Source organism: Galeopterus variegatus, unplaced genomic scaffold (genome assembly GCF_000696425.1).
Source record: "Galeopterus variegatus unplaced genomic scaffold, G_variegatus-3.0.2 Scaffold8132, whole genome shotgun sequence".
NCBI lineage: Eukaryota > Metazoa > Chordata > Mammalia > Dermoptera > Cynocephalidae > Galeopterus > Galeopterus variegatus.
The window spans coordinates 17,075-36,633 of NW_007734243.1; the positions used below are offsets into that span (position 1 = coordinate 17,075).

General features: G+C 43.4%; 1 protein-coding gene across 1 annotated transcript in view; it reads right to left on the minus strand.

Annotated features, from left to right (window-relative positions):
• Positions 1-3,657: 3,657 nt before the first annotated feature.
• The window catches only part of LOC103608195 (astrotactin-2-like), a 66,173-nt gene continuing 50,271 nt past the window's right edge, over positions 3,658-19,559 (minus strand). The window contains exons 4-6 of the mRNA XM_008592638.1: positions 5,173-5,257; positions 4,574-4,648; positions 3,658-3,799 (exon numbers count right to left, since the gene is read on the minus strand). Of these exons, the coding sequence (XP_008590860.1) occupies positions 3,658-3,799; positions 4,574-4,648; positions 5,173-5,257 (302 nt within the window). The remainder of the gene's footprint in view (positions 3,800-4,573; positions 4,649-5,172; positions 5,258-19,559) is intronic.

The following is a 19,559-nucleotide window of genomic DNA, read 5'->3' on the forward strand; positions in this document are numbered from 1 at the left end:
CATGATGAGAGGGTTACCGTGAGCACTTAATACTAAGATACTATTGATTTTAAGATGCATAATAGATTGGATGTACTCTTTCAGCAAAAGAAAAGCAAAATAATTGAAAGAGAAAAAAAATCACCATGCTATAGTAACAAGTATGACAACTAATGCTTTTACAGAATTTACCATGTGCCAAACTCATTTTTTTTGCATATGTTATGTCATTTAATACTCAACATCCCCTTATATGATATATAGTCACATGTCACATAATGACATTGTGGTCAACGACAGACTGCATATGCATGTTGTTAAGGGATATAGCTGCATATATCGCCTAACAACAGCATTTTTCAAAATGTATCCCCATTGTTAAGCAACACATGACTGTAAATAATCTTCTATCCTCCTTATATCTAAGGCGGAACTCACCTACAAAAAGCTCCTGCAGTAAGCAAATGGTGAAGTGAGGATTTGAACTCAGTCAGTTCAGTTGGGCTCTGTAACCTATGTCCTTAAGGAACGAACTTTGTTTAATCAAAATACAGCATACATAGAGAGAAGTGTGCAGCTTGATGAATTTTCAGAGAGTGAAAACACCCACGTAACCACATCAGCATCACGTGCACCCCTCATTCTTCCCCAGTTGCTGCCCCCTCCATCACCCAAAGGCAATCCCTATCCTTTCCTCTAATATTAGTTTTTACTGATTAGTAAAACTAGCTTTGCTATCTTTACATAAACATTGTGTCTGGCCTCCATAATTCACTATTATATTTGTGAGATTTATCCATGGTGCTATGTGTGGTTGCTGTGTTCATTCATATTCATTGTTAATAGTATTTCACTGTATGATTATTCCATAATTTATTTAACTACTTTTTGTTGACGGATGTTTGTGGGGTTTTTTTGTTTTGTTTTGTTTTTTTCAGGTCTCTGGCAGTACTGTTAGTATTTTTACAAGTATCATTTGTGGTACATGTTTCTGTTAGGCATATTCTTAGGGGTGGAATTGATGGGTTATAGTGTATGTATATGTCCAAGTTTAGTGGGTTTTCCTCAATGATTTACATAGTGGTCATACTAATTTATATTCCCACTATAAGATATGAAAGCTCCAGTTGCTCCTCATCCTCACTTACATTAGTTATTATTAGTTGTTTTAAACTTAGCTGCCTCAGTGGGTCACATAGTCTGTATATTTGACTACAAAGTTCTTCTGCCTCATTTAGCATGAGGTCCCATTCTTCCTCAAGAATTTATCAAAGACTAACAATCAAAGAATCAACTTGCAATGCACCTTCAAATTTTCCGTTCCAATCCTACTGTAATGCTTACCTTCTATGTCCCTCTGACTGTTTTTCCACACAATCTTTCCTCTGATCTCTCTGTTGTGATTCCACAGCAGTATGATTGACTATCTATAATTATGATCTGTTATTTATTAATTTCTAATGTATCAACTGACTGGAACTTATTAATTCTTTAAATGCCCAGGATATGCTTGCTTGTGCAATGTCAAGTCACGTCAGACAAGGTTTATTAGGGCAGCTTAGAAGACTCAATCTGCGCAGTGCAGATTCTTTCAAATGGTAATGATTACAATCTTTTATCCACCATTGCAGATCAGGGTTGAAACTTGGTTTCATCACTTACTAGTAAAGGCATCACCTTTAGGCCTCAGTTTTTTAAATTTATTTTTTGATACATAAAATGAAAATAATAATAGCATCACCTCACGGGGCTGATGTAAGGAGGTAATAAGACAATATTGGTAGTCTATTTGTCACGTAGGAACTTGATAGATTGATATGAGCTGTTATTTTCATTACACTCTGTGAGGAAGGCATGTTATTATCCCCATTTTGCAGACAAAGAAATGGAAACTTAGAGAATTAAACTTGGCTGGGATTGAATAGTTCACACATGGTAGAGATGGGATTCTAACCCAGTACTAACCAACTCCAGAGTGACTGTTACCATCAGCCAGTCTGACAGCTGTATCTTCTGTATCTTTGTGGAAATCCTGAATGCATTGTCAACAGGACAGATCTCTGAGATAAGCTAGTGGAGACCATCTTTCAGCTGATTTCTGACAAGGTAATTGGGTCTCTTTGAGAATCGTCCTTCAACCCGATGGTCCTTGCTCCATCTTTAAAATATGTAATGCAGAGAAACCTTAACACATGCTTTACTAAAATCTCACCTACTTTAATTCTATCAATAACGGAAACAGGGCTGGCCCAGTGGCGCACTGCTATAGTGCACCTCTTGGGAGTGCGGCGGCGCTCCCGCCGAGGGTTCGGATCCCACATACAGACCAGTTCCCGCTCACTGGCTGAGTGAGGTGCGGGCGCGACACCGAGGTTTGCGATCCCATTGCCGGTCCCGGTCCAGTGTGGGCGCGACACTGAGGGTTGCGATCCGTTGCCGGACACGAAAAAAGACAAAAAAAATAAAAATAAAAAAATAACGGAAACAATGGTATCTTCCATAAATCAACATGTGTGTGTGTGTGTGTGAAACCATCTTAGTTCCTTACTTCCTAGTAATTAATGCTTAATTTCCTAAGTGCTATCCTATTATTAACCTATCTTTTTCAAAACAACCTCTTTTGGAAAATGATAATAGCTTGAAAAAGCATGCTCACATGCTTCGTCCCTCCAAGTGAAAGTTGACAAGGGGAGGGTAAATGCACTGCAAAGTGGAGAGTTGGGTTCTAGGAGCTTTCTATCAAGATGCCATGTGCATACTGAGAACATCTTGATTCAGAATGTCCCAAAGGCAGTGATGGAGTGGTAGAATAAGAGTCACTGCTATTTAGGGGAGACATGTTTTAACCCTAGTTCATAAGCAAATAAGCTGTGTGCAATCTAGTTTAGAAGTAAAACTAGTCAATTTTTTTGGTGACATCAAAATTTCTAGAATACTTTCCCTGATCAAAATGGGAGAAAAAAAAAATACCGTCCACTAGAAAACTCCAGAATAGTGCTAGGAGCACATCTAGGACCACTTACTTAATTAAATCAATAAACATTCAGTAGATGTCCAATATGTGCTAGGAATTAGGGATTAAAAGGCTAAATAAGTTATTTTCCTTCACCTTGAGAAATGCACCACATAATGGGTCAGAATGATATGCAAGCAACTAATTAAACACAGTAGAGTAAGTCTATAAGGAAATTAGCTACAAGGTACAAGACATGTTAGGAGAAATGTAGTCTTTAACCTTCAGTGAGTAAAGAAATAAAAGATCTGACCTGGACATTTAGAAATCATGAATTAGCCCAAAGTCCATCCCTGGTACCAGAGTCACAATAGAAAGCATTTCATTCTCGAACCTTTTGCCTTCATGAGTCTCCCATACATGGTTAAGTAATGACCTTTTATAAGATAAGATAATGATCCCATAATGAGCCAGATAATGTGTTAGCCTCTAATATTTTATATAAACCCAAAAGGAGAGCAATGCTGTTGAGATGTAATGCATTGAGGCACAGAGATAGAGGACAGTTTTAGGAATTTGGAAGCATGGCATATTTGGCAGTGTTATTTACATCACTTGGGCAATTACCAACATCAATAGGAGAGCACTCCTTACAGGAGTTCCTGGGATCCTGAAGCAGAAAGGCTTCAAGAAGTCTTTGGAACAGGGTACTGGAGCCGACTTCCCTACCTGACATCTGCAGGGTCTTCCGTGACAAGCACATCGGTCTTGCAGCTGGCCAGGGGGTTGATGGACAGCTCCACAGGCGGAACCACGAAGCTTTTGCTGACAGGAAGCCAGAGGCCTTGGCCCAAGCTGAAAGTAGACCTGTAATGTAAGAGTTTCCATTGTGGAACTCCCTGGGAAGCAGAGAGTAAACAGAAAAAAGGGGCCCCACTCTCTATCCCTTCTATAAGACATTTTCTCATTTCTCCACCCAACTGAGTCCCCTGCATTCCCCAAGGCACATTGTGGGCCAACTTTGCCCAGACTTGGACGATCATTTCTTAAATCTGATACTCATTTAGTCCACACATTGATTTGTATTGCTTGTTTTCTTTTCCAGAGTAAACAGTAGACTCTGTGAGGACAGGGACAAGTTCAGCTCTGCTTTTCTAGCAGTTTTGATATCCAGCAGAGGAGTTCCACAAATGACTACTAAGTCAGCAGGGGCAGTCCAGTACAAAGGTTAAGAGCACGGACTCTGAGTCAATTCGAACCAAGAATTGATTCCCAGTTTTGCCACTTAATTTTCTGTATGTCTTTATCTGCTTAAGTATTGCTGTTTTACACAAGATTTCATAGAGGTGGTGGGAAGAGGATCTACGGCTACAGAATACTTTTAAACCACAGGACTAGATCATCGGTAATGTCTCCTCCAGTTCAGATATTTGATTCTATACGTCTAGATGCTGGACAAATGGCAATGAGGTTCCCATAGCAACTTGGGCCATGATGGCACGTTAGTGCCCATGAGAGTTCTGTTGTACTCAGTGCAGCGCAGAGGGGCACAAGCTGCATAGACTGAGGATGCATGGCCGCACCTTCCTGTCGACCTTTCTCTACTCCCCAGAATCATGCCCAAAAGGACTGTCAACTCACCTGAGAATCTTTTCAGGGGCTTGCTCCCCTGTCACCAAATCATAGCCCCTCTCGAGAGTTGTGTAAGGCCAAGGTCTATGGGAAGAGAAGAGAAAGGGGAAAAAAAGGGGAGGGGAGATGGTATTAGTCGGAAGCAGGTGGAATTCATATGTGGACGCAGCTCAAGAGTAGCTTTATATCCAAATTCTGCAGAAATAATTATTGGACAGGACTATTTACAATATAAAAGAATATCTCCATTTTATGGAAAGACTTAGCATTTTTATAAAGTTCACTTGTCCATTTAGAAGTTTATGTACAAAACCCAACTCTCGTTCTTTGTCAGTCCACTTAAAATAGTGTCCACTGACTACTTCCTGTTTGGGCGGGTGACTTAAACATTAGCTTTTGTTCTGCAGAAGATTTATCAGTCATGTACCTTTAATATTAAAATATGATTTGGTGGGAAAGTAGGATTCATTTCCCACTGGGTTTTGCAGGAACACAATGGTTGAAGAGAAACTCCTCTTTGCGGAGATTGTTTGGGTCTCTGGTAACGAAATAGAGGAGGTGGAAATAGGTTCTACACTGTCCCAGCCCTGATGTCCTCTATCACTCACCCTTCACTCTGTCCCCAGTCACTGCGCACACACAGATGTCTGTGAACAGGGTCAGGAGCATAGCCTTCATGACAGCTGCACTCTCCTATAAGCAAAAAGAGAAAATAATCCTGTGAAACAGGGTCTCCCCAAATCAGCTTCTTTCTGGTTTCCTTGTTTTCCGAGGAAATAAAATGAACTGCCTCGTTCTAGAAAAAGCTCATGAAGAGGGGCTGTTCCGATCCATTAACCACTGTGGTTAATAAAGAGTTTGTTCATTTGTTCATTCATTTGTTCATTCACTCATTTCTTCATTCAATAAGTCCTGGCCACATTCTGCTAAGCAATCAGCTCATCACTGGAGATACAGAGATCAAAGGTGCAACCCAGACACCAGAGGAGCTCACAACTTAAAACAGGAAAACAGGAAGTGGCCAGGCAGCCACAAATGGAGGTCCTATTTTCAAAAACCTAAATTATAATAAAGTGTACTTACTCTAAAAGTGCAATCAGAAAATCGAATTCTCTCCACCTGAATGAACAAATCTTGACCTTCCTTAAACCCCAAATCAAATGCTACCTCCTCCAAGAAATCTTTGTTTTCCCCTTTTGGAAAAATAATTTTTGCCTATAATCTCCTGGTTCTATTTGGTTATGTTTTTGCTGTTTTTTGATTTTTAAATTAGTTTTTCTCTCCTTTCCTTCTCTCCCTGCTGTCTCCTCTCCTGTCTTTTCTCTTCTCCCCTTTCCTCCCCTCCCCTTTCATTCCTTTCCCTTCTATCACCCACCCATGCACCCATGCATCCATCCATCTATGCATCCAAACTCCATCCATGGATTCATCCATCCCTTCATGCATGCATGCATGCATCCATCATTTTTTTTTTCTGGCCATGTCTTATGCCTGGTTGCATAAATGCTTGCTAGCATTCCACACTGCCTTAAGTATATTCTCCCATTGGTCAAGTTCATTTCAGTTGGCCAGCACACGTCTCATTTCCTAGTATATCTTCAAAGTTCAAAACCCTACAAGGGTTTTTGGAAGTGCTTTGTCCTAACTCCTTGCCATTAACATTTCTGCTCTACTGTACAGTTCTTAAGATAGGGGAAAATTTTTGATTCAATGAGTTACTGTGTTTTTTCTAATATGTATTTGTGGGATGTTCACAGATGCTTTAACAAAAAGAGATTCTATAAAAAAATAAGTTTGGGAAATGCTATACTATTCCTTAGACCCAGTATAGTATGATTTTCCATGAGGGTGATATGTATACAATTTTCCCCAAACTTGTTTAACCTTGGGAGGCTTGCTGGTGGACGAACTCACAGGATTAGCATCCTGTGGAACACATGTTGAGAAATGCTGGTAGGAACTTCCTTGGCTCAGCCTACTGCCTAGAACAGAATAGGTGTTCACCCAGGTGAGTTGAATGAATAATTAACTGTGTGTTGTGACTTTGCAAAAGTTCCAGGCTATTGCTGTTGGGTTGCCTTCTTTCTTAACTTCTGGTGATCACACACTCAAACACACAGATGAACCTGCAATCCTTCCATCCTACAGTGATTCTGATTGACCTGACTCAAGAGTTTTCAAATTATGTTCATGGAAATGTATTGTTCAATGGTGGAGATTTAGGGACTATGCAAATTTTAGATTTTAATTTTCTTTAAAAAGTGTCATTTTCAATTTAAAAAAAGAAAGAAAAAAAAAAGGATAAACACTCAGATGTCACATGCCAGAATTAGGATACTGGAGAGCCTGATAACATTGACTTAGGTTGCCAGGCAAACTTATTTTATGCAACCTCAGAAAAAAAATAGCCTACTATCATCTTTGTTTCATGGAAAAGAACACTGAGACTGAGTCAAAGTGCTAACAAGTCCATGCTATTTGCAACTACATATCTTGTAAATCAGGATTTTCTCAACCTTGTGCAACCAAAACAAAACATAGCAGTAAACAGAATATAGGCTAACACAGATTCCACAACTTTCACTCATAATTCTTGATTTCAAAATGTTTGTATTCATCAAATACCCTTATCATTTTCACTGATGAATTATAAATGCTATACATTTGACCTTCTATGAAGCAGTTTGAGTATTTTGATAAAACACTCTAACTTGTTTTATACACTGCACCGCTGTTTAATGTTTGTACCTGCCACACCTAGTAAGGACAGGAGGTCTTCAAAAGTTCATGGAAAGATTAGTATTATCTTTTAATTCTACATTTCCACAAACTTTTTGAAGGACCCTCATATTTGGCAAATAGCCTGGACTCCATAAACATTGGTTAAACTGAAATGATTGTAAGACAGAATGTGGAGTGAAGAATGGGTCAGAGATGGTATTGAAAATATTCAGAGTAAGGTTATTGCAAGACAGAAATAGAGACAGAAGGGAGAGAGCTACCTTTCCTCTTCTCTGCATATACCTGGTGAATAAGGAGGGGGCTGCTCACAGGCAGAAACGTAACTCTCCCCTCCAACATCATGCCCGGGGTCTTCCACCGAGTTGAAGTGCTGTAAAGTAAGTATGTGCAACCTAATGGACTGATGGTTGCCAGAGGTAAGGGAAATGGAGGAACAGGCTGAGAGCCTTGAATTTGGGTGGGAATAATTTACCAAAGGGGGGAATGATGCGAGTCACTAATGATGCGTTAAAATGCAACAGTCCCTTCATGAAATATTCACCGCTTTAAACACATCTAATATTAAAGATTAAAAGTCCTAGGATTTGTCCTCGAGACTCTCAAGACTGATTTATGATCTGCCACAAGCCACAGACCTCATGATTCATAATGGGAGAGGTAAAATGGTTACTTCTGGCAAAGGGGCAGGAAGTCAGGCTGGGGTGGGCAAGGCGGTAAGGGACAAGGGGGATCTTTCTTCTTTATGGGAGGGCAAAGGCCGAGGTTCCTATCTCTCCTATCAGCGACTCTGCAGGAAAGGACACAGTTCAGTTTTCCCCCCTCCCTCTTTTTGGGGAGTATCGATGAGAATGAAAATTTGCACTCAAAGGGTGCTGCTGTATTTTTCTCTCTCCTCCTGTGTGCTTACTAGGCACGTTTTTCCTGACTCAGAATGGATCATTAATTACTGATACTCATTACACAACAAATATGTATTTTTCAGATGAGAGGCATTCACCCTGGGGGCCCCTATAATGCTGCCTCAGATTAGGAAGCAGGCAGAGGGAAAAGCCACGAGCACTGGAGGTCGGCAGACCTGGGTCCCACACTTACGTTCTCTCTTACTAGTCATGTGGTCTTAGGTGAGCTGCTTCACCATTTTGGGTCTCAGTTTTCTCATCCGAAGAATGGGAATGATAGTTATGTCTCTCTCACAGAGCTGATGTAGAATAAATTGAATTAGTGAATAGTAAAGCTAATGGCCCAGGTACAAAATGAGTTGATGTTCAGTAAATTAGTTTTCTCCACTTTCTCTTTTATTCCAACACAACCCCTGGGTTCTGGTATATGCTCACATATTAATTCCAGAGACACAAGTCTCTCTGGGCCTTACTTTCCCCATCTGCAAAATGGAAGGCTGGAGTAGACATTCATCAGTTCTGAGCACCCACAAGAGTCAGCTGTTTGCGCTGTCTTTCTGAAACCCTAACCTCTGCACTCTGGACACCATTTGTTTTAGCCTCAGCTGTGATCACTCTTAGAAGTAGGCTGGGTGCCTCTGGCAAGATCTCCATCAATGCCATTGCTATTGGCTTTATTGACTCTTAGTTTCCTATTTTGCTTGCTCAGCCAGCTTTCCACTATTTGCAGTCAAGCATTTCATTCTTGCAAGTTGCAAAGCCTCTGACAGCCAGAGCTGAGGGTTATTAACCCCTTCCCTGAGTGAGTCCTTTCTTCAACCCTGCATGCTCAGGACAGCCACAACATCAAAGAACAGCCCTCCAGGGACATATGTAAGCGCTGTTTCCACATGTTGACGGTGAATGCCCATGCTCCCTTATCCTGTCACTGTAGTACAAGCTCCTGAAAGGAAGGTCTTACACCTCACTTATCTTGATCACTGCTGCATCTCAGCACTTACCACACCGCCTGGCACATAGCAGGCATTCAGTAAATAAATGTTGAATGAACAAAGAAATATAATTCACAATAGTAATGCCCATGACAATGGGATACAAAATTTTTATATTTACTTGCCTGTTTTCTCCACTATACTGGGAGTTTCTTGATTGCAGAAACTGTTTTTTAATCATCTCTGTATTCCAGTAGTTAGTTCTTGTATAGTGCCTGATAAAGGGTAGGTGACTCATTTGTTGAATGAATGAGTGAATGAATAAATGAATTAGTAAATACATAAGTATAATTAGAATATTGTCATGACTTCAGGCTGAGTTCATTTAGAATAATGATGACTCGTTGAGGACTGAAAGACACTTTCTTACGTCCATGACAGGTATTTGCCAAGGAAACAGAGAGTGTAAACTCAAGTGCTGATGAAATGTCTGAAATAGAATTCTATTTCATATCAGAGCAGAAAAGGCCCTTTAAGATATGTGGTTCGAATATTCCCAGATTTATTTTTCAGACAGGGAACCTCCAGCTCCGAGAATGAAGGGATTTGGCCACATCACTGGACTAGCTTCTGGGTCAGCCAGGGTTAGAACCCAGGGCTCCTGGCCACCACTTCAGTGTCTTTTCTGCTGCACTGGTGGTATCAATCCTTCAATGCACCCTGAAGCCTTTTCTAGGAATTTTTTTTTTCTTTTGTACTCCTCTGACATTTCTGAGTTTCCTATAATGAGAATATATTACAATAGGTATTACTTTTTAAAAAAGTAAAATGGATTTGAAATATCCTTAAGCACATTAAAAGCATACACTGATATGTGGTTAATAATGCAGATCTAGAAAAAAAAGAGTTTAATCTCTTCATCAAAGTGGTTCCCATAAGGGAATTCAATTAAGTGAATTTCCATCCTGCTAGTAACTAGAACTACATATTATCAGCTATAGATGAGTTGTGTTGGTTTTAAAACATTTACTCTTTATGTCTCTTAAGTCCCAGGTGTTGAGTTCTCATTTATGTAACATGCATTCTTATTCTGCCAACTTTTGGGTAAAAATCGCAGAACCCCTCGATCGTGACCAATCTGAGTCTATCTTGTGTGGTGCTCTTCCAAGCCATTCCAAAGTGGGTAATGCCTTCCTGTGAAGGCCACGGAGCTGGCTAAATGTTTCAGAGTGAGGGCTGTGGAATCACGTTGTTCTGCATTCAAATCCTAAACCTGCCACTCGGCATTTGTGAAAACTTGCTCAAGGTGCTTCCCCTCTCCCTGAGCCTGTTTTCTTATCTGTAATGAGGCTGATGTCATATATCTGCTGGAAGGATCAAGTGATGTGTTTGAAAAGTTCTCAGCACAGTCTTTGGCACATTTTTTCGAAAACTTGCTCAAGGTGCTTCCCCTCTCCCTGAGCCTGTTTTCTTATCTGTAATGAGGCTGATGTCATATATGTGCTGGAAGGATCAAGTGATGTGTTTGAAAAGTTCTCAGCACAGTCTTTGGCACATTTTTTCTTCCTAAAAATATACTAGTTGTTTGAGTTCTTCTTCATGTTATTCCTGGGTGAGAAGGGCCAATTCATTATCTTGATTTAGTGGAAAGAATAGGTTCTTAGGATGAAGAATGGTTGAGATTTTGAGAAAATCCAAGGTATGCTCTTTGCAAAGCCAAACGGACTGTGGATTCTTTACCTGTAAATTTTGGGCAGCTTAAATGAGATCATCCCCAAGACTGGTCCCTGTGTTTCCAGACTGCTAACATCTGCTGTCTTTGTCTGTGGCTCCTTCTGCTCAAGGAGGCACAGGCACAGCCCAGGCATAGGCCAGAGGCTACTGCCTCAGCTGTGCCCACAGCTCAGAGGTGCTCATGCCTGCCCATGAAAGTGAAAAGCCTTCTTCCCAAGCCCACCTGGATGTTTGGCTCCCCTTCTCCTACCCTGTCAACCTCTTATGATTCCATTCTCACTCACTTCCAACTCAGTCATCACTTATCATCACGGGCCAGGGGTGCTGCCTGCTGTTCACTTTCCTATTTACTCTTCTTGTCGCTGTGGCTTGGAAAGACATCCCTCTAGGCTCTCAGAGAAGCAAGTGTGGCATCCTTCCCTCTTCTGACTCTGCATGGTCCATCTTGGGTGTCTTCACCTCTGTGTCCCTGGTGCCAGCTCAGGGCCAGGCAAGTGACTGGGGAGACATAAACTGGGCATAACATTACTGAGGCCTTACTTTGTGTTAGGAGTGGTAGAAGACACGTGACCTATGTTATTGCATTTCATACCCATGACTAGTGCCAGGAGGAAGCACGTCTTTGCCATGGCTGATAGTGGGAAGAGTGAGCTCTCTTCCCCACCGTTGATTGCAGGCTTGGCCTATGACTGGCTTTGGCAGATGAGATGGTGGTGCACATGATGTGAACCAGGGCCTGAAATGTGCCTTTGTGTTTGGGCTTTCTCTCTTCATTCCTACCTCTCACCATGAGAAGGTAGTGGCTGATCTGAAGATGAGAGACATGTGGAACAGATCTGGACTCAGCCTGAGCTTAGAGCCAAGTGCAGCTGCATCCTGGCTAGATAAGTCCACCCAGATGTATGACAAAGGAGAAGAAAAAGCTTGTATTTCTTTGGAATATAATGTCATGATTGTTATGCAGCATTTTTGTGGCAAAAGCTTCTGATGTATCCCAGACCTTACGTCCCCATCTCTATGAATAATGGTTCCACTTTCTTTCCAAACTGGAAACTAGAAAAATCTCTACCTGGGCTCTATTTTTACCTCAGCATCCAAATGATATCTGAATCCCACTGATTCTACCTCTTCAGTGTTACTCAGACTCATTCCTTCTCATTTCTCTTCAGTGCCACTGCCCTGGTTGAGGCCCTCAACATTGTCCCTGTGTGTTGCTGCAAGAGTTATGATACTAATGACCCTATTTTCAGTTCCCCCCATCAGATCTGACTGTTGACCAAAGAACAGCTGCACTGATGGCCTGCCCCGAAATTCTCAGTGGCTTCCAGTAGCTTTCAGGGTAGAGTTCGTATATCCTGGGCTAGCATTCAAAGCCCTTCATGATTGGCGCCAGCCAATCTTTCCAACCTTATCAATGACTCTCCCTCCCTGTACCTTTCCTGCTCTAACTTCCCCTAGGTCTGCTAATAAGAACAGTATCATTTGAGACCCACTTGCAAACCCTGGGAAGCTTCTTGCAGCAGGTCTGCCCTGATCCAATTTCTTGAGCATTGGAAAGGATGAGGCCCATGGAGGGAAGACCTGAGGTGGAGAGAGGATAGGAGGCAAGGGGAAATTAAGTGGCAAAATGATTATTTAGTAAAAGAATGAAATAATTTGGACAGTTTTGAGTATAAGCAGTGTCAACCAAGAATACATTTTACAACCCTGACTCCTCTGCCACCTTGGGCAAATCACTCTAACTTTCTAGGCCTCAGTCTTCTCATCTGTAAAATGAATTGGTACTACTCAGAGATCCCCCAACACCCCTCCAAACCCTGTTCAAGTCCAGTCCTTGATTCTTCCTCCAACATGCTCAGCATATCTCTGGTGATTGGGGGAGCCAGTTAAGTGTCAGAAGTTTGAAAGTTTGAAAAACTGAGGCATGGAAGGCAGAGAAATATGATAGGAGCAAAATTACAAGAGGATGTAATTTGGAGCTTCATGAAGTGAGGAAGAGTCTTTATAAGCCTACTCAGCCAAATGTGTGACTTGAAACAGGTGCCTCTCTCCCTGGGACTCAGTTTCTCTATCTGCACAGAGAGGAAGTTGGTTGACATCTGAGCAACCTTGTGGGGGTGTCTCTGAGGTTCCTTCCTTCCTTCCACTGCTGGTGGGAGATATCCCAGCCTCGTTCTTCCCACAGCACTGGGGACAGCCTCAGACGCCTGCATTTTAGTTGCAGCCCCTCATTGCCATTCATCAGCATGCCTCTGGGAGCACCAGGAAAAAAATAATCAGAGGCCGAAAGGTTCCAGAGTCACAGGCTGGTGATTGGGTCTGATGGAGATTACAGTCCTTAATCAAGGCTACATGGGGACTAATTGGTGTGGGCTCAGCACATGTGGGCAGCCTGGCGAGGTGACTAGGGCTTCCAAGGGGCTGCTGACCAGGCCACATGAGAGTCTCAGCTGGAACAAACCCTCTCCACTGCCTCCCTCTCTTTCTTTTTAGCCTTCCCACCTCTGAATGCACCACTCACGCATTATGTATACATTAGTGTCTGGAAGAAAAGGATGTGGGAAGAGTGGGAGGTGGGGAGGGTGAAGAAATCTCATCCACAGACTGGAACAGATACAGAGCAGACATTTCCAGGCGCTGGCTGATGAACATGGGGTGCCTAACACAGATGCATAGAGCTGGACTTACTGGGTGAGAGGCTGCCCTCCCCTCTCCCACCCCATCCACCCCAAAGCCCTGCATCCTCCAAGCTTCCAGAGGGGCCTGGAAAGGGTGGGGAGCCAAGGGACACAGCCTGGTGAGGGCTAGGGGTATCGGCTTGGCAACCAAGGCGACCTGAGGCTGAATCCTCAATCTGCTACTCACTGATGGTAGCTGGATCAATTGCTACACCTCTGGGCCTCAGTTTCCTCATCGGAAAATGGTCATCTCAACCCAACCTAAACATTTGAAACAAGGACTGTAGACAACATATTAAAAACAGTTACCACATTGCCAGATGTGTAGGCAGCACCCAGGGAGTGGCCATGTAATTACTGTAACTGCTGCCTGCATGGCTGTCATCACCCGTGCTGTGGCACAGGCTGGGCCCCTGGGCCATGTTTCCTCCCTGACTTGGTGCCCTTGCCCCTCTCATGGCAGCTCCCCTCCTGGGCTTCCTGCTATGTTAGCTCCTCCCGTCCTCCCCACAGGGTTCATCTGCAGTGTAGACCTTACTTCGTCAGGCCAGTGGCCATTCTCTGCACAACTCCTCTACCTGGCACAGGGGAGGTGGAGCCATCCCATTTCCTGCCTTCAAGTGGCTGGCACTCGAGTTGGAGGGACTCAGAGGAAAATATTTCACTATGACAGGTGCAATTGGCGCTGGAAGGGGGCGTGTTTGCAAAGAGGTAGGAACTGGAGGAAGGCACCTCCAGCTCAGCCCCAAGGTCAGGGGCACATAGAGGGATAACTAACTGCCAGGCAGTGTTGGAAATTCTTTATTTAGATTAACGCATGCAATCCTAACAACTCTGAGGTGTGTTCTATTGCTAATCCCATCTTAGAGGAGACAGAGGCTCAGAAGGGTTAAGTAACTTGCTTGCCAAAGGTCACAAAGCCAGGATTGGAATCCAGCCAGGCTGGATCCAGAGCTCATCCTGCTGCCCCAAGGCTGTAATGCCTCCCTCTCCTGAAGTCAGAGTTTTCCAAAGAGAGGAAACAACAGGCGCAAAGGCAGGTCACAGCAAGAATGGGAAATGGGGAGCTCCTTTGCTTTGCTGGATCGGCAGGGTACACTGCACTCATAGGCATGAGACTTCATGGGCCCTGAGGAGTCCTGCCTTTGCACTGCAGGTGTGGGAAGGCAGCCCCCTGAATCCCCCTCCTCCCCTCTACAGAAATAGCCATCCCCAAGTGCTAAATCCAAGTTATATGGGTGGAGAGAGGCAGTTTAACGCAGGGAAGACAGGCACCAAAGTCAGAATGGGATTAGAGCTCTACATTTGTCAGCCAACAGCTCTGTGACTTTATACAATTCCCTGTCTCTGACCAAGGCTCAGAGTCCTCATTTGTAAGTTAATCACACCAGCCTTTCTCTTTGCACAACATGAAGGATGCTCAATTCCAGGATGGGCTCCACAAGCATCACCTGCTGTTGTGAGGATTAGTATTAGGGATCTGGTTGCCTTAATGTTCCTTCCTGACCATGGCTTTTATTCTGAGCCATTGGCTGTAACTTGGAGAAAGGGAAAGGCTAGGAGGCACTTGGGGAGCACGTCAAGCACAATGTGCTCGATCCACTTTTCACCTTTAATCTACCCAACCCCTCTGCGCATCAGGGGCTAACATTTCCTGATTTTAGATGAGGAAACCAAGCCTGAAGGGGTTAAATGACTCGACCTCAGTTCATACAGCAGGAAAGCAACAGGGCTGGGATTCAAAAACAGGTCTGCTGGACTATGGAGTCAGAGCTCCCCCCAACTACACCATGCAGATGAAACGGTTCAGTATAATCCTGTGTCTCACCAACATGACCCGCCTTGGTGACCCTACCTGGCCGTCTACCACACCTCTACTGGAGCTTAAAGGGATGTAAATGAGATGAAGCTGTGTGCTTGTCAACACAATGGGACCCTGGAGCTCCGTTTTTCTGCAAGTTTCTAGGTGGCCTTACTCAAGCCATTTCATCTCTCTGAGCTTCATCCTTCCTAAAGCAGAGGAGCATAAGCTCTGTCCTCTCCCATTCATGAAGATGCTGTGAGTATATTTTAAAAAGTGTATTTTAAAAAGTTGGAACACACAGTTGATCCCTGCCAGAATAAAGCCTGAACCAGCAAAGTGAAGTATACCCTATAAATAAAGCAAAAAGGTTCTTCACTCCACAAAAGAGACTCACTGGTGCTTTATGTGTCCCCCTCGCTGCCCACCCCAAGCATCAGCTATCTTTGGGAGTTTTAAATCAAATTCCATTTATACAATTCAAGCAAAAAGACAAATCCTTTTCCAGAGTGCACTCAGTGCAACAGGCCACACCTATGTGTCCTGCTCATGTTATTGATGCCATAAGACAAGGACATCCAGTGACCCACAAGAGGTCAGAGAAGGGTGGGACATTTGCTTTTATCTAGTCAGGAATTTGGGGGAAATGAGGAGAGCCCATGGATAGCATGTGATGTGTGCACTCTGTTGCAGAGGGGTCCCTTCCTCAGAGTGACCTCAGCCTCAGTCACAAACAGATGGTCAGGGGCACAGCTAGCTTCCCTAGGAAACTAGAGAATTGTCATTTCCAGTCCCTTCCATCTGGGATATTACACTGTTTTGCATAATGTGCACATTCAGCTGAACCCAGCTGATTTTCACTTTGCTAATCTCATTCCCAATTAAATTCACATTCATGCTTTGCCCTCCCTCTCCTCTGTGTCCCTCTTCTGCTTTACGGCTCTCCCTCTTTTCCTCCATCTCTGTCCCTCTTTTCATTTCCCAATCTTTGGGTTTTTGTCACTGCCTCAGTTTCTGTCTTTGTCCCTGCTTCTCTGTCTTGGTCTTTATCTGCATGTCTTCATATTCCTCACTCTCTGTCTTTTTCTAGGTCTCTCTTTCTCTTATAATACTCTGTAGTGAAAAGAACTTGAGTTTAGAGGCAGAGAGGCCCAAGTTAAATCCCCAGATCCACCTTCATTTCTTCAGCCCCAAATAAGAGACAGAAAGTGTAGTCTGTCTACTTCTAGGATTAATGTGAAGATTAAATAAGATATGGCATGTGAAGTTGCCTGTAACAAAGAATACAGTCCTTTCCTGTGAATTCCATCCCCCTTTCCTTTCGTTTGTTTTTCTTGATTTCTCTCATTTTTCTTTTGTCCCTTTCCTTCTACCCCTTCTGCTCTCTTTGCCACTGTCTCACACAAGCACATACACCACAGTCTCCCACCCTGGCCCAGGTGACCCCCACTTGCCGGCAATGATGTAATTGCAAAACAGGGCAGGTTTCTACTATTAACTAAGGCTCCCATTCTTTCACAAAACATTTTTATGGTACATTTCCTGGCATATGGTAGAGAATCATTGTGAATCATTAAAATTAAGCAATGCTTTTCCAAGTGGCCTGTACCAGGCTTCACAAGTGAGTTAGACTTTGCTGTTATGTCCATCTTTGGCCAACTGAGAGGGTTCAGGGGGCTGTTCACACCACACCATAGAGTGAGGCCACCTGATCTCTCCTGACTTGTGTAGATGCCCTGACCTTAGGAAGAGTCCTGCTGTCAGCATAAATTCATAAGCCCCTCCCCACCACCCACCCCCATTGCCTGATAGAAACCCAAATTCATCCAGTGAAGTTTTAATGGAGAGATCATTCAACACTGTAAACAAAAGGCTGAGACACGCACATGCACGCATGCATATATGCACACACTCCTCCTATTCAAAGGCCTTTACTCATCTATATAAAAACAAAGGTTGCCCTCAATCAAGAGAGGAGAGGTAGTATGGTGCAATGGGCGGGCTCCCCACAGATGGTAAAAACCAGAAAAAAACAAGTGCAACTGCTAAGCACTGTGTTTTAAATGGATTCAGAGGCCCCTTCTGCTCAGAAATGTATCATCGTACCTTCCCTTCCATCACGATTAAGTCTTTTGTTGGGTAAGAATTGCCATCTCTGGGGTTGAGGGTTGGGGAGGTTTTTTTTGCCCCTGATTTAATAACTCCCAATTGTTGAATATGTATATTGCCATATAATATAGCAGGAACTTTGTACTGGTTATAATTGTCTCAATAACCTGGCAAAGGTGAATACTTTTCCTTCTTATTAAAAAGAGCAGGAAATGGAGGCTTGGGGAAGTTAAGTGATTTGCTCAAAATCATGCCAATAGTCAGGGGGAAGAGCCACGGTTTTCATCCAGGTATGTCTGACTTTAATGACTAGACTCTTTCCATTTTGCTTTAACTGCCTCTCCAAAGAGCAAAACAGAGCCCAATGTTAATACAGCTTGATCACAAGCAAACAGAGGGTGGTAGCCATGTCTCTTTTGCTGCTCTCCCCACCGAGAGACTCAATCTTGGGGCTCAGTCAATGTTCATGAAACAAAGACATTAATGAGTCTTAGGCAGAACTTGCCATGTTCCAGATGCTCTGTGCTGAAACACTTATTTGCATGAATGTGTGCACCTTGTCATATCCCTTCAAAACAAGCCTGGAAAAGCACTACCAGAAGCCACCAACATGTTGTAAAAGACCATGCAAAAGACAATGGGTCAAGTTGCAGTTGGGGGCCTACATCCCAGGATAAAATATTTTAACTGTTTGATATGTTCTCAAGAGTAGAAAAATCTAGCATCAATGTGGTAGTCAGGTGGCCTCCCGCTGCCACTAACTTACTGAGTTATGGAGTGAAACTCTCTAAACCTCAACCTCATCAGGTGTCCAAGGAAGGAGTTGGACTTGATTATCTGTAGAGCTCCTCCCAGCCCTGGAATGTTTTGTTCTAGAACCCCCTAACTTGCCACTGCAGGATATTCTTTAAAGGCTGTCATGAATTAATAATTTTCCCTCCCCAAATTTAAGGGAGTTCTCAGGGTTGTGCAAGTGCAGGGTTGCCACCAGACAATGAGTGCCTCCTTATCTTTTGTGCCCAAGGCTCCTTACTGCTTACTCACCTCACTCTGGCCCCAGCCCTACTTGTCACAACAGTCAACAAAGCTCTATTTAGGCCCTTGCTTCTATCCCACTCTTGTTTCAGTGTTTCTCTTCTCCTTTCATCTTAGGTCTTTGGTGTCATCCTCTCTTGGGCCCTATCTTTAGAGGCAATGTGAAAAGTGGCCTGGAGCTCACACACATGTGGGAGACACAGCAAACAGATTCCTCAACTCTGACGTCAAAGCACGAAATCAGTTTACTAGAAGCTCCATGGGGCAGTGACTACACCTTCTTTTGCTCACTATCTCCAATACTGAGCACAATGCCTGGCACAGAATTGGTGCTTCCTAAGTAGCAGCAATGAATTAAATGAAATATCTGGATTCTGACCACCTCTTTCCACCTCTGTTGCTACCACCCTAATCCAAGCCACCACCGTCTCTGGACTGGATTATCATGTAAGACTTCCCACTAGTCTCCCTGCTATCATGCTTGCCTCTGTCCTTATAGATTTTTTCTCAACAGAGCTGCCAGAGCGATCCTCTCAAAATGTAGGTTAGATGCAGTGACCCCTCTGCTCAGTCCCCCAGTGGCTCCCAGTTGCATTCATGGTAGAAGACAATGTTCTTACAGTGTTCTCCAAGGCTCATCCATGGGTCTGTCCCTTTCACAGCTCTCTGACCATACCTTCTAATATCCTTCTAGTATCCAGTGCAGCCCAGCACATTCTCCTCCATGATCTTCCTCAAATGTTTGAGGCACAATCCCCCTCTGAGCCTTTGAACACTGGCTGTTCCCTTTGCCTGGACTAGGCTTTCCCCAGATATCCGCAAAGTACGCTTTGTTCTTTCACATTTTCAATGATGCCTACCTCGAACAGTCCTCTTAAATTTGCGACCACCCCTCTCCTCCACAGTCACAGCCCCCTCTTCCTGCAGCCTTAAAACATGCACACACACAGACACACACAAATATACACACACATCATCTTCCAACATGCAATACATGTAATTTATTTATTACTACAAATATTTGACCTCTCTTTCTGGTCCCTGGTACCACTAAAATGTGAGCTC